Source organism: Micromys minutus (genome assembly GCF_963924665.1).
Source record: "Micromys minutus genome assembly, chromosome: 5".
Lineage (NCBI taxonomy): Eukaryota > Metazoa > Chordata > Mammalia > Rodentia > Muridae > Micromys > Micromys minutus.
The window spans coordinates 68,521,175-68,535,927 of NC_137974.1; the positions used below are offsets into that span (position 1 = coordinate 68,521,175).

Genomic DNA, 14,753 nt, shown 5'->3' on the forward strand with positions numbered 1-14,753 from the left:
GAGCCAGCAATTAGCTTATCTTTTTTTTTTTTTTGATATTTTATTTAGTCAATTATTATTAAAAATGAACCCTGAACTGTGGAATAAATACTATAAAGAGGGAAACAGCAATCTTGTGCTGAACAGAATGATTCTTCTTCGTGATACAAATCCGCAGTGATGCTCACCAACAATTATTTAGCGTTCTGTATTCTCAGCGCATACACGGGAGAGTGCTTGAGAGTATTTGCTCTGCTCTCAGATCTGTCTCCGTTATTGCCCAACAAAGTACAGGAGGATGAGAGTGTGAAGCAACACTCTCTGTGCCGTTTCTTAGCAGGAATCCAGGTGCTTCTCAGCTGTGCTTCCCCTGCAGAGTTGCAGGGAAGTTGTCTGTTGGACCTGAAGTCCTCCTGAGGCTCGGCTAGGGAAGCATTAGTTCCCTCCATGCCCCCCAACCCCACTGTCCCCGGGTTGTTGATCAGCCACCTGAGTTTTGTACACAGCTCTTCTGCAGGCTGCAATAGAGCATGGAGCTGGAGTCTCAGAGGAAAAGGGATTATGTGGTCAAGACAGAAGACAGTCTTTCTGCAATCTCAGAGTGGCATTCTATTCTTTGGTGATCTGCTCCTTATAAAAGGACTAGTATGTCCCAAGAGTTGTGATACTGTATCTTTTCTTTACTGCAGCGTAACTTCAAGGGATTAAGGTTCTGTGTTGTGATTTAGGTATGTGCCCTCCTCTCCTGAAAGCTGAAGCCAGGGGGTCTTATAACCAAACCCACAGTATCTGCAGCCTTTTCTGTGTTTGAAGGGGATCATGCCCTTTAGGGGCTTTATAACTCTCTTAAAAATAATACACACTATGTAGGTTAATTATTATTAGACAAACTTTCTGTCAGTGACCTACAGAATTGGTAAAAACGGTGTCAATTTAAATAGTACTTCGCTGGATTTGCTTTGCTCTTTCTCGTTTAGAATTCTTCAGTCAACTTGCATTAGTTCAGGCCTGTGACCTTCCTCTTATTTGATTTTTGCTTAAATAAAAAGACTCAGGTAGCTTTATAAAATGAATTGAGAAATCTCTTTTAAAGAATGCCACAGGTCACAGAGCTTTTCCCTTCTACATCCTGTAGTTTACTAATTACCAAGGGAACAGGGCTGTTTACTCTGCCATTCCTTAGTGAGTGGTCTGCTATGGGCAGTGTGCTTTCAAGTAGTTCATATGAAACTTTCTGTGTGACAGGGGTGTTGTCTTAGAAGCTGTTGGGAGTGCCTGCTGCAGAGGGTGAAGCTGTGCTCACACTGCTGCAGAGGGTGAAGCTGTGCTCACACTTCCTGCTGTAGAGAGTGAAGCTGTGCTCACACTGCTGCAGAGGGTGGAGCTGTGCTCACACTGCTGCAGAGGGTGGAGCTGTGCTCACACTGCTGCAGAGGGTGAAGCTGTGCTCACACTGCTGCAGAGGGTGGAGCTGTGCTCGTACTCACACACGCACCCAGAAAGTGTGATTCCTCCCCAGGCATTGATCATATTCCCTAGAAGAACCAGGAAGTAGCAGCTGTCACGGCAGCTAGAATGGTAGGCTGGCCTGGCCTCTATCTAGGTTGTGTTGTGAGGGTTCGGAGTTCACTTCTTCTCTGGTCCTCGACACTTAGTCCTTTATGATCATAACAAGTCCAAAATGGTGCTGGAGTGTATAAGTTTCAAACAGGAAGCAGGTCAAAGGGGAAGGTGGAAATAAAGGAGAAGTTGGAAGTGAGGTGGGTGTTGGGCGTGCAGCTCTCAGTGTTCACCCCAGGTTTCTTCAGCTGGATAAAAGAAATTGGAAAACTTTTCTTATTCCCAGAGTACAGTATCTTTGTACTTTGACCCTAAAACTAAAAACTAAAATTTTTGTAATGACTGACCTTAGCAGTCCAGGCAAGCATCACACCACTGAGCTAAATCTCTGTCCCCTTTTTATCTTGATTTTGAGAACGCTACCAGTAGCTTGCCTAAGGTGGCCTTGAACTTGCTTCATAATCCAAGGAGTGCTCGAATTTATGATCTTGGTGCTTCAGCCTCCACATTAGGTGGGATTACAGGCCACCTGTCTCTTATCCTTTATCGTAATGCTTTGGGTTAAAGGTTAATAATAAACAGGAAAAGGCTCTTGAATTTTCATATTTCAGAAGCTTAGTGTATTTATGTTAATTTCACATGCATCATCCTTTAGTGACACAAAGCATTTAGAAGGTAGACGGCTTGCTTTTTGTGTACCTACAAAAACCAGTGTGGGGGGTTAACATACGATCTGGGCCAGAAGCTCTCTGTCTACTTGATCATTCATATGTATATCTGTATAAAATATTATAAATTACATATATTATATGTGTATATATATTTATGTGGTCACATGTATATGAAATATAAATGTATTTAAATTTTTAAAAAGAAATCACGAGTTTATGAGTTTAGTCTGTGTCAGTTTCTGCACATATGAGACCTTTCCTTAATGTGATCCTTGATGTCAGGGGCCCTGCGGACCTACAACCTGCTTACTGTAATTAGCTAATGAAGTTCTGTATTGGAAACACAAGTAAGCACAAGCACATTATGAAGAAGTCAGGATTCACAGTGTTTTGACTGGGCGTTCAGGGAGGGCTTGCTCTGATGATTACCATGAGTTTGGAACACAGCTTTAAAAGAGATAGTTCTGTTTCATAACAATAGAAGAAGCAATATCTGAGTTTCTGTTTATGGATATAGAGGGATAACTGGTTGTCAGGAATAACCCAATCACAGATGTTAATTTAATTCTACTTTATAGCTCAGCGTTTATGGGCCAAAGGCAGGAATCTTGATGGGCACCAAGGAAAATAGTCAGATGAAGAAGATGGTTTAGCTGGGTTGTCAGGACATTGCCATTTTGGGAGGGCTTGTGGTGTGCTTTGTGTGGCCACTGCTTAGAGACTGCTGAGTCTCCACAGGTTTATTTATTTAATTTTTTATTTCTTGCTTCCTTGGGGAAGTGCTCAATGTTGGGAAGTCTCTTTTGTTGGGTTTTTCTTAGTCAGTTTTTGGCCTTCTATGAGACTAGTTTGTCTAGTAGGGGGAATTTCTTTCCATTGACTCATAGAGCATATATTCTTATGTCTGGGGCTTGTTTAATTCATCGTAACATCTGGGAACTTTGTTGATGTCTTGTCTGTCTTTTTGTTGTGTATCTTTTGTGTGAATGTTCACGAAGTCTGTTTATTCAGCTTCTGACAGTTGGTCTTTTCAGTTGTTTTTAATCATGGCAGGTCATTTAGCTTGCTTTGTTGGAGCTCATTGTTGGGTTCCTTTACATTTCCCTGATGATTACGGCAGCATGCATCTTTCGATGCGCTTGTGGTCACTGTATATGCTCTGTAGCAGAGTATCTGTTTAAGGTTTTGCTCTGATTTTTAACTTTTGAAAGTGGCATGCCTAATTTTTGGCTGAAGATGTGTGTTTATTGATACACAAGATGCTTCATAGAATAGCATGAAGCCAGAGAAACAGATTTCAGGGCAACAGCTCCACAGGGACAGCTTGATTTGTCTTCTGTTAGAGCTGCAGAGTTTGCCTTATGTCTTGTCACAGGACTGAGTATGGCAGTGCTGACAGCAGCTTTAGCCATTGTTTTATAAATGAGATGATGTGTTGCAGGGACAACTCATGTGCACTCAACTACCCACTGAATATTGGGTTTTGACAACCATAATTCTACCCTTTGTATTTATGTGTTTTACTTAATTATTTCCTATAAGTTTAATTATATAGTTTTTACTTGTGGCTGGCATATTTCACCTAATGCAGTGATTTTAGAATTCATCCATATTATAGTGTATGCCAGAATTTCTTTTTTATGTTTGAATAATAGTCCACTTTACATATATGCTATATTGTACATCACTGATTGTCGTTGGATCCTGGTTTCATCTCTATTTTTGCTACTGTAAACAATGCAGCTTTGAAAATTGGGAGTATAGACATAACTCAGACACCATTTTTAATTCTTCTGGATGTATATGCAGAAGCATAATCATGCAATTATGCAATAGTTTCTCATGATGGCTGTACCATTTCACACTCCTACAGGAGGACACAGGCTTCTGTGTCCTGGCCAACCTGTTATTTTCCCTTGCACAGTAGTCACTCTGGTGTGTGAGCTGGTCACATTGCTCCCTTGTCTGGAGGAATGTGATAGCTGCTCCTCCGTAACTAGCTTATGATAACACCATAACTGCTGTTGTCTTTCCAGATTACACGTATGCAAGAACATGCTTATGCACAGATTTTTAAAAACAGGTTTTCTTGTTTTTTTAAAGTATCTCAATGTTACTTTGACAGTATAGATCTCTGCTCCTAGGTTAAGCTTTGTATTGAGTTGAATATTTCACTATCTAAAAATATTTCAAATCTAACATTCTCTTGAAGTGGAAACATAATTCCCATCAAGTAACTTTGAATCTCATTTTACTGACTTACTGCCATTCTTAGCTCTTCTTCTCCTTTAAGACCAGTGTGCTAATTCTTTGTGTTTTGTATTTAGCAAACGGAATTTATTTCTGTAAAAGTTATTCTATCTTTTTTTAGCTGGCTCTTTAACTTGCCAGGGTGGCTGGTAAAGGTTGGGCTGGAATGAGTGCTGAGTTAATAGAACTGAGATCTGTACAGGTTTGTATACTGTGCACATAAGGAGAAGCAGATGTCCCTTCCACAGGTACCATTGTTAACATTGTTGCACATTGTCTGAAGCTTAACTTGAGTTGAGTGTATTATTCTCCTCTTGTTGATTTCTTGGAATGCAGAGAGCTAAGGCTGTTTGAACACCACATCTACACAGTTAGGAGTATAGGACATCTGATTAGTAAATTTGATTGGACCCTTCTTTGTTCCTTCCCACAGCTCTGTATTCTGTTATTCTGTTCTGTGTGTTCTTCTGGATCCCTTTTGTCTACTTCTACTACGAAGAGAAGGACGATGATGACACCGGCAAATGCACCGTGAGTTCCTTAAGATGGAGTGGCCATCCCCACTGACACAGTGCCATCCTCAGTTTCCAATGAGTGCCATGACTCCTCTTGACTTTATTCCAACCCTTCTTTAGACCCCTAGGACTTAGCTGGCTTAGGAAAAACTATTTAACCTCTCTGGGCCTCAGCTCCCCGTCTCTGAAATAGAAGTTGGAGCATTTACCTTACACTTGTGAGAATTGGGTGAATTAACATATGTAAAATGTTTAGAATGGTGCTGCCTGGCATGACAAATGTTGTTCATATTTTTAAAATATGCACACAAGCTTGGTGGGGTGGTGCATGCCCGTAATCCCAGCACTTGGGAGATGGAGGTAGTATGATGAGTTAAATGCCAGTCAGGCTACATAGTAATTTATATGTGTATTTACTTATGCTTACAAATGTAGCAAAACATGAACATATAAGTATTTATATAGTTACGTATTTATATTTTATGGCTTTAAGTATATACATGAGAATATTTCTTATTTATAGTCAGGCATAGTCGCCTACAACTTTAATCCCAGTACTTAGAAGGTAGAGGCAGACAGATCTCCCTGAGTTCGCGACCAGCCAGGGTTATGCAGGGTTATGCCAAGAAACCCTGTCTTGAAAAACAATAAAAACAAAAATATTGTTACTTACCCTTCTGACTGTTTTTTGTGTTGGGTCAGGGATATCACAGGTGCTTGTTTTGGGGAATGTTTTTCTATGTTGACCATTCCACCCACTGGCTAATTATACATTCAGTGCTGTGCTTTTCAAGGGTTCTGACCATTCTGGATACTTGCAAAGGCACTTAAGATGCAGAATACTGATTATAGATTCTTTAAATTCAAGGTTTTTCTGTCCAACAGTTGAAACTCTGTACTCTTGACTTGAAATGTATATTTGATATAAACAGTACTGTTATACTGTTGCAATACCTTTTTATATAAAGCCTGCTAAGAAATATGTTTCTTCTCCCTCCCCACCCCCACCCCCAACCCGGGTTTCTAGCAAATTAAAACGGCGCTCAAGTACACTTTGGGATTTGTTGTGATCTGCGCACTGCTGCTTCTTGTTGGGTAAGTCTTGACATTTCACTGTGCCAATGGAAACAAGAATTATCTGAGTAATGGTAACAGAGTTTCATTCAGAAAAACCTAGACAAGGAAAACCAAACAAAAAGGAAGAAAAAAAACGAACAAGTGGCTTTTTATGCCACCACTTTGTGGAGCCACCGTGAGCTCTGGTCTTCCTTCTAGCCCTTTGCATTTCTTGCTCCTGCATGTACACTCGTTACTGCTTTTACAGGAGCACATTTGTATTTTGTATATTGTATTCTGTCCAGCTCTAACACTTGCTGCAATGTCTGGGAGTCGTCTCTGGACTGAGTGTATGGATTTCTCTGCCATGGCGGCAGGGCCTTCTTAGAGGACCACAGTTCGTGTTAGTGAGCTCTGGGGCTCCTCCAGGGACCTACATGATTGATGTCCATGTGTTCAAAGCTCCATCTGTGTTCGTAGAGCTCTGCATATTCTCATGGAAGTGTCAGTGAAGTTTTGTTCATTGATTCCTGAGTCTGACATCTGTCCTTGCTTATTGGAGACTCTTGTCTTGTTGAAATAGTTCTGATCCTTTAAAGTTTTTTTTTTTTTTTTTTTTTTTAATAGCAGAAAGGGTGATAAAATGATCCTTATTTGCAATTTCAAGCTTCCTACTTTTTTTAAAGAAATTAAGATTGTTTTAATATAATACAATCACATCATTTCCCCATTCCCTTTTATCCCTCCGAGCCCGTTTGTCTACCTTTCCTTGGTCATTTGCTTTTTAATAATGTTTTATAATGAATTTGGTAGGTTTTAAAGAAACATTAAAATTTTATTCCATGTGTAAGGTTCTTTTGCCTTCATGTATATTTGTGTATTACCTGTGTGCCTTATGCCTGCAGAGGCCAGAAGGAGGCATTGGAGCCCCTGGAACTGGAGTGATAGAGCGTTGGGAACTACTGTGTGGGTGCTGGAAACTGAACCTGGGTCCTCTGGAAGTGCTCTTTAACTACTAGCTGTTTTTCCAGCCCACAGTTTTGTGTTTTAAATTTTATTAAATAATTTTGATACTGTAAACATTCATTAGCCGTAAGTTGTGGTGGGAATGGAACACATGGCAGCCCATGTGGCTCCCAAGGATCATGGAGCTTAGGGTTCCAGTTACGTCCCTGTTTCTTTTGCCTGTCTTCATGGGTCATAAAAGGCTGTAAGTGTTGGGTTTTGTCATTTGTTTTAGCTGTCGACTGTGCTTTTACAAGCCTCCTTTTTAAATAAAGAAGGCCAGAAAGATATTTATGCTAGTTTTCTCTTGATGACATTTAACTCATGTTAGCCTGCTACTAAAACAGGGCCTGCAAGGTTAAAGGGCAGATAGAAGGTAAGTACTTTAAGGGTGTAATGCATTTAGCTTGTGTAGTCATGTGTCCCCTTGTAGCTCTGAGGCAATCATAGACATATAAAGCAAAACTAGCAGTAAGACTATTGGATTTTCATATATGCAGGCGCTCAGCCTGCAGCGGATCCTGATGTAGAACTATTAATAAATGTACTTACCTGTGCACGCGCTGGTGTAATAGAATGAGGGGTGAAAGACTATGGGCAGTGCTTTCATTACCATATGTAAATATTTGGATGAGGCATACATTTTTAGTTACTTAATTTATCGAATTGCTTGCGGATATCTTTAAGGCAGAATGCCCTAGTTTCTTTGAAAAGATTTTCTTGCTGATAAATCTGTAGGTAATTTGTATAGCCAGGGTGTGGTCTAGGTTTGATATTTGTAGGACTCAGCAGATTTTGGAGCACTTGTAGTTTGTGTGAGTGCTAGATCTTGGGGCCAGTAAAGGAAATTGCTGGTCTCCGTCCTCAAGGCCCAGGACATGAGTGAGTAAGTGAATTACAGTGTTTAAGCCCTCCAGTGAGAGATTGTGAAGAGCACCGTGTAGAATCAGAAGAGTAGTAGGGAATACAATGGGCTGGAACTGGAACTAATTGGTTAATAATGTAAGGAGAAAAGGCAAACGGCGTGCAGTCTGTACTGGTTTTCCTCGTGCTGCCATAGCAAGTGCCACAGGCCAGACTTAAACAGTAGACGTTTAATTTTCACAGCTGTACAGGCAAGAAGCCTGTGATCAAGATGTTGGCAAGTTTGGCCTCTGGTAAGAGTTATGCCTGGTTTGCAGATGGCCTCCTTTTACTATGTCTTATTCTGTGCAATGTGGAGGGAACTGTGGGCTGCTCCTTTGAAAAATACCAGTATCATGGGAGAAGGGCTCTACACAGCTGAAGAGTGATGTTAAAAAGTATGTGATTTTAAACCCATCCCCCCCAGCTAACAAGCAAACAATCAACAAATCACAGTGCAATGTTTCAAGTGATCACGTGAGACCCTTGGCACATGATATTAGACAGGTATGTAGACTCCAAGGTTAGCATACACTGTGTAGAAATAGTGAGTTTTATCCTGCCTAGCAGTCGGGAGGCAGAGAAGATGTGTGATCATGACTCAAGGGGAGTTAATGTCCTGCTTTAGAAGTCACAGCACTATAAAGTTTGGATGGATGGGATTCTTGGACTGGGCTTGGGAAGTGATGATCCCAAGGGCAGCAAGGGCAGCTGAGTAAGCCACTCATAATTGAGGTGAGAGGCGAGGGTCAGAGAAGCAGTTTCTCAGAGATGCGGAGGAGACAGATGAGCCAGTGGCAGAGATAGGATGTTATGGGTGGTGAGGTAGGAGGTGAGACTCTTGTTTGACTGAAAGGATGCTGAGTTCATCCTTTCAGTTTCCTGTCTCCTGAAAGTCATTAATAGCCTCTTCTTTGCCTCTTCCCAAAGATACACGGAATTAAGTTAACTCAGTGATTCAGGTGGACTTCAGAATGCTTTCACTAAGCAACTTTTCAGCTTTCTAATTTTCAGTGAGGAGAGGGAGGATTCTAATCTTACTGTGTTCCCATTCTGTTTGTTGCTGTGGCTGTAGAAACTGGGGTTCTCTCTAGTCATTGTCTTTGAGTTATATTGATGTGATTTTAAACAACAACTCTTGTTTGCCATAAATCATCACCATTTACAAATGCCTGATAGCTTTATTAACTTACTTTTTGCCTCTTTAAAAGTGATGTATCACATCATTACTTGATTTCAGTTGCCATTTTAAAATAAATGTTTTATTACATTTTGAGAATTTCATTCAATACATTTTGATTACATTTATCCCACAATCTTCCCTTAACTCTTCCCAGATCCATCCCCGACCCCCCCCCCCCAACTCCGTATTTGCATCATTAAAAGATGTAAACAGTTATGGACTCCAGTTTGTGCCTTTCATATACTTTTGCATATGGTCTCATCCACTTGTAAGAAAATGGCCTTCCCTTTCTTGGCCATCAGTTGTCCATTAGGTCTCAGAAGTGCACACATGAGCTCCTCCCTAACTATGTTTGGGTTTTGACTGACCTCATGCGGGGCCTGGGCAGCCATCGGAGCTTCAGTGAGCTCTCAAATAGCAGAGGTCATGCTTGGCTGTGATCTTCTTCCCCAGTCTCCTTACCTGAGCCCCATGTAAAGAATCAAGCTTGCACTAACACACGTTGACCATTACTCCCTTACATTTAATGTTTGTGTACTATTGCTTAGGACTTAGTGTTTATTACTTATTTTTCATTCTTCCTCTTGATATTTCTCTTTCATTTTGCTTCTGTTTATCAGTGATTCAGTCCCTGTGGTGATGTGGTTAGGGAGATGCTTTGAGTGTCTGCTCTGGTTTTTGCCTGAGCTAATGAATGCCAAGTCTCTGATGGATTTCATCAAAATAATTAATTCTCCGAAATCAGTCCAACTTAAGATTTGTATCATTTTTTTCTTTAAAGTTTAGTTAAAAAATTTGGGTCATCTAACATTTCCTCTTGTATTGTTACTCTGTTATTTTGAATTGTTGAACAGCCAGCCTCAAAGTTGGTTCACCAGGCATTCCTCCAAGCCGGGATTAACTGTGTCTATTCTGCCAAAGCACAGTACTTTTGAGTGCCTAAAAGTGAAATTTTTATATGAATACTACTTATAAGTATCTGTAATATGTTTTATTCAAACTTTATGTGATGTTTTATAAAAGAATTTTTTTCTAAACTCACATTCCAAACTAAAAAGTTCAAAATATATTTTGTAGCCTGTCAAGAAAAAGTTACGCTTAGATGAAATTAGGTTATTATATAAATAGTTCTTTCTTGCTTATTTTTCTATTAATTAAATTTCCATGGTTAAATTAATGATTGATACTATTGATATATAATATACAGAAGGCATTTTTAAAACTTTATGCTGTTTGATTTCATTGCTGGACAATAAATGAACATTTATATTTAAGCTTATGCTTTCGAGTCACTTTTCTTTTTAAAGTGGTAAGAGTTCATTTCCAACATTAAGAGGACTCAAGGCAGTGTGAGTACTTAGAGTTGCCTTCCATAAGCTGTCAATTGAACGTGGGGCCTTGGCCTGCTAGACAGACCTTCAGAAACACAGTGCCACGGGCCTTCACCCACAGCTCAAGGATTAGGAATTAAATTATCCAACATAGCACCCCATTTATCTTTTTCTGGGACCTGGGACAAAAGTGTTTAAAGCTAAAGTTTCAACATAATTGCTTTCTTTGGGAAATATTTTTGTTCCAATATATTCATTTGTATACAGTCAATATATAGTCATCATTTCTTCTGTAAAAAAATTGATCCATACTACAGCTTCCCTTAAATGCCTTTAGGAAGGAGGTGTGAGTAGTATATTTACCCTTTGGGGTGATTTTCCCTTATATTATCTTGAGGATATCCTGCTTTTTAATCTTAATGTCTTAATTTCCTTGTTTATTATTCTGGTCTGGAAAATAAAAGAACTGCATTCTGTTTTCATTATTTCTTAGGGCAAGCTGTTGTTTCTGTGTTCCTGTTTGAGTGTACTCCTCTCTCCTGTAGGTTAGACCAAAAACAACAAAAAGTATCGCTGTGTACTTTGGGCAGGATCTTGAAAGCCTTTAGGAAGAAAAGCAGACATCACCTCTGGCCTCACTGTGTGATGTTTACTGCTGACTGTGATGCATTCTGTTTTCCTTTTATAGTGAATGTATTGAAATAATTGCATGTATTTTTCTGCTAAGTCAGCACAGAATGTTTCTAATATCATGCTTCAAAAGAAATACACAATAAAGTAAGTCATCAGTGACAAGCTCCTCAGACCCCCCCTGTCTGGTACAGATTTAGGATCTGGAAGAATTGATTTTTCTTTTAAAAACCTATTGTCAATTGAGTTTCAGACCCTTTCTTTTATTTATTTAATGTATTTTCAAAGCCTTTAGACAGAGTTATTTTCTCCTTTGTAGTGCCTTTGTGCCGCTGAATCTTCCCAGCAACAACAATTCTACAGAGTGGGAAAAGGTGAAGCTCCTGTTTGAAGATCTCGGAACTAGTCGTAAGTGTAAAAACATTCTGACAGGAACTTCCTCCTTTGCCTTCTTCGGCAATTTACAAAGATTAGCCAGCTTTTACTCATCTAAGAACTTAACACTGCCACTCTGTTCTTCGTGAGGAGGTTTACATTGGTAAAGCTGCCTTGCAGCCATTACGTAGGCAGCTTTGCACTTCTGCGAAAGGTACCTATTATAACGAGGCTTTAATGTACGAAGTATTTTCATGTGATCGTTAATCCCTTATGATGATGCAGAATCATACATGTTAAGGAAATGTGCTGGGCATAGATTTTTATTTTAAATTTTTAATAGGACAGTATTCTATCATGCTACTAAAGATGAAGTCATATTGTATTGAGAAAGTAAGTTATATGTTTTACAGGAATTAAATAATGCTTATGGTATTATAATGTGTCAGCATTGCTTTTCTTGAAATTCTAACAAAATAAAACCTAGTTCATACTGATTAAGTTAATAAAGATTTCTTGTAAAAAAATCTTAATTACACACACACACACACACACACACACACACAGAGGTTGTAGGTAGGTGCCCATGAGAAAACAATAGGTACTTGTGGAGGGCAGGGCTGTTGGATCTCCTGGAGCAGTTGATATAGTTGTCTGTCAGCCCTTTAGTGTGCTTGCTGGAAATTGAACTTCAGTCCTCTGCAAGAGCTATTAGCTGCTGTTCTATGGGTTCTGGGAATTGAACCTGGGTCTTTTGGAAGAACAAGATGTGCTCTTAATTGATGAGCCCTTCTTCCAGTCCCAACCCAGTGTTCCTGATTTCCACTCTCATTCCCCTCATCTACTCCCTAGATGTGTAAGATATCTATTGTATTTAACTGCTCCAAAATATGACTTAATGTGTCCTAAAACAGACTCATATTATATAATTTGTCTTACATAAATGTGACTACATATTTGAATACAGTCAAGGTGTAGAAGATGTCCATCACTATAAGAATCCATTAATTGCACTAATGAGTTAGTTTGACCTTCCATGTTACAATTTATCAGAATATATATTAGTTCACCTATTTAAAAGTATATTGATATATTGTGATTTTCATACATATCTGGTTTCTTTCACTGAACAATGCTTTTTTATAGCAAAGTAATCAATTCTACAAATATGCTCCAAAAGCTCTGTCAATACAATTTGTTTATGTGTGTGCGTAGATCATAGATTTTTATTGAGGAAATTTCATCAGCATCTTCAAACAGCTTAGTTATCTTTTAGTCAATTAAGAGTGATTCTGTTTTTAAAATAATATTAATATTTGTGTGTATGTGTGTGTTTGTGTGTGCGGAGGTCAGAGAGCACGTTTACAGACTTCTCTTCTACTTTTATGTGGGCTCTGGGGTTTGTGGGCCAAGTACTGTAGTTAGCACGCTGAACCACCTTGCTAGCTCAAATATATAGGAATAATTCTTAATGATTAATTTTGAATTCTTTGGAGCAAACCATTTTGATTATTAGTAATATTAATTTTTTGATTGCCTAAATATGTTAGTATGATACTCCATTTTAGTAATTCTATGATACATCTTCATGTTTGTGTGTATGGTTAATGCATGTGTGCATGGGACTGTGGCACTTGCTTGTGTGTGTATATGTAGATCAAAGGTTGACACCAAATGGTTTCTTTGGTTGCCGTCTTCATTGTTTGAGATAGAGTCTGGCAGTTAATCCTGGAGCACACTCTTTGAGTTCTGCTGCCTGGCCAGCAAGCCTCTGTGATCCAACAGTCTCCACCCGGTCAGCTAAGCTAGGGAGGTATGTCGGCACATCCCTGTTCACATAAGCGTAGGAGATGGAAACTCAGGTCCTCGTGTTTATGTACCAGATACTTTAGCCCCTAAGCCACAGCCTTAGCCTGTTCACGTTTGTCTCTCAGATCAGTGTGTGTCTTAGAGGTCATCCCATCTTAAGCTAGCTGTGAGCTGGATTGCAGAAATGCCTTGGTGTTATAAACGCTTCTGTTGTTTCTTCTATGACAGTTAAAGAAAAATAACGCTGACACATCTCCGATTTGATAAAATAGAGTTTTTAAGAAATTTCTTTTTATCTGTGTGTGTGTGTGTGTGTGTGTGTGTGTGTGTGTGTGTATGTGTGTGTTTTTGTAGTGATGCCACATGTGTGCTAGTGCCATGCATGTGTAGGTACCTGCGGTACCCAGGGGAGGACATCAGATCCCTTGGAGGTGGAGTTTCAGGCACCCGTGGGCTACTCGATGTGAGTGGTGGGAACCTAAGTCCTCAGGCACAACAAGGATGCTCTTAGCCACGGTGCTGTCTCTTCTAATCCTGAAAGGATTAGCCTTGTCTGCCCCATAAATTGTTAATATGTTCTGTGTGTTAAATAAAAATAATATACATCATTTAAGTATATTAACCTTTATGAACATATTACTGTTTAAACATCACCAGCATAAAAGATTTGTAACCTCCTCACAGATGGCTGGGGGCAGGTGGAGATTTCCCAAGCTTGTTAACTGCTGGTCTAGATGAATCCCTGAACTTTCTGGATCACTGGAACACCGTATCTCAAAGAAGAAAAATAGAAAGGAAGAAAGAAGAAAAAAGTGAAGAGCAGCAGGAAAACACACACTGTTGACCTTTCATTCCTGCCTTCACACACACACACACACACACACACACGTGTACATATAGGCCACTAATTAAACAGATTTTTTTTTCTAATTTTAAAAGGGGAAGGAAGATCAATTTATAAAGAGCTCCTTAAAAATTCCCCTCTTGAATAGAATCAGCACTTGAGGGACACAGTGATACGTATTTGTTTCCTTCCTTCCCTTGCCTAAAGGAGCCTGACGTCTGTATTCTCTGTGCTCTAATAAATAGAATCGCAGACGCGTACATTGACAGTGTCTTTCCTTTTCACAGAAGGTCTGGCTGCACTGTCGTTCTCCATCAGTTCTCTGACCTTGATTGGGATGCTGGCGGCCATAACATACACGGTAAGTTCAACGGGAGTGTCTGGGCTGGAGTCAGCATCACCCGGGCAGCAACCTTGACCTCAGGCGTCTGCTCACTGTCCTTCCCTCCTCAACTCTTCTAGTTTCCCTTACCTGAGACTTGGCCATCTTACCTGTTTGCAGAATTAAGACTGAGAAATGAGTTTCATAACTTGTGAATCGTAGCTAATTATATCCTGTACATAGCACACTACTGTGTCCATGCCAGAGCCCTGGACGCTTTGCCAGGATGTTACTAGTTGGTAGATTTGTTCTGCCTGGGC

At 39.7% G+C, this 14,753-nt stretch overlaps 1 protein-coding gene across 1 annotated transcript in view; it reads left to right on the plus strand.

Moving 5' to 3' along the window:
* The window catches only part of LMBRD1 (LMBR1 domain containing 1), a 73,955-nt gene that overhangs the window by 20,646 nt on the left and 38,556 nt on the right, over positions 1-14,753 (plus strand). Inside the window, exons 4-7 of the mRNA XM_080917028.1 lie at positions 4,894-4,991; positions 6,003-6,070; positions 11,403-11,491; positions 14,399-14,472. Of these exons, the coding sequence (XP_080773154.1) occupies positions 4,894-4,991; positions 6,003-6,070; positions 11,403-11,491; positions 14,399-14,472 (329 nt within the window). The remainder of the gene's footprint in view (positions 1-4,893; positions 4,992-6,002; positions 6,071-11,402; positions 11,492-14,398; positions 14,473-14,753) is intronic.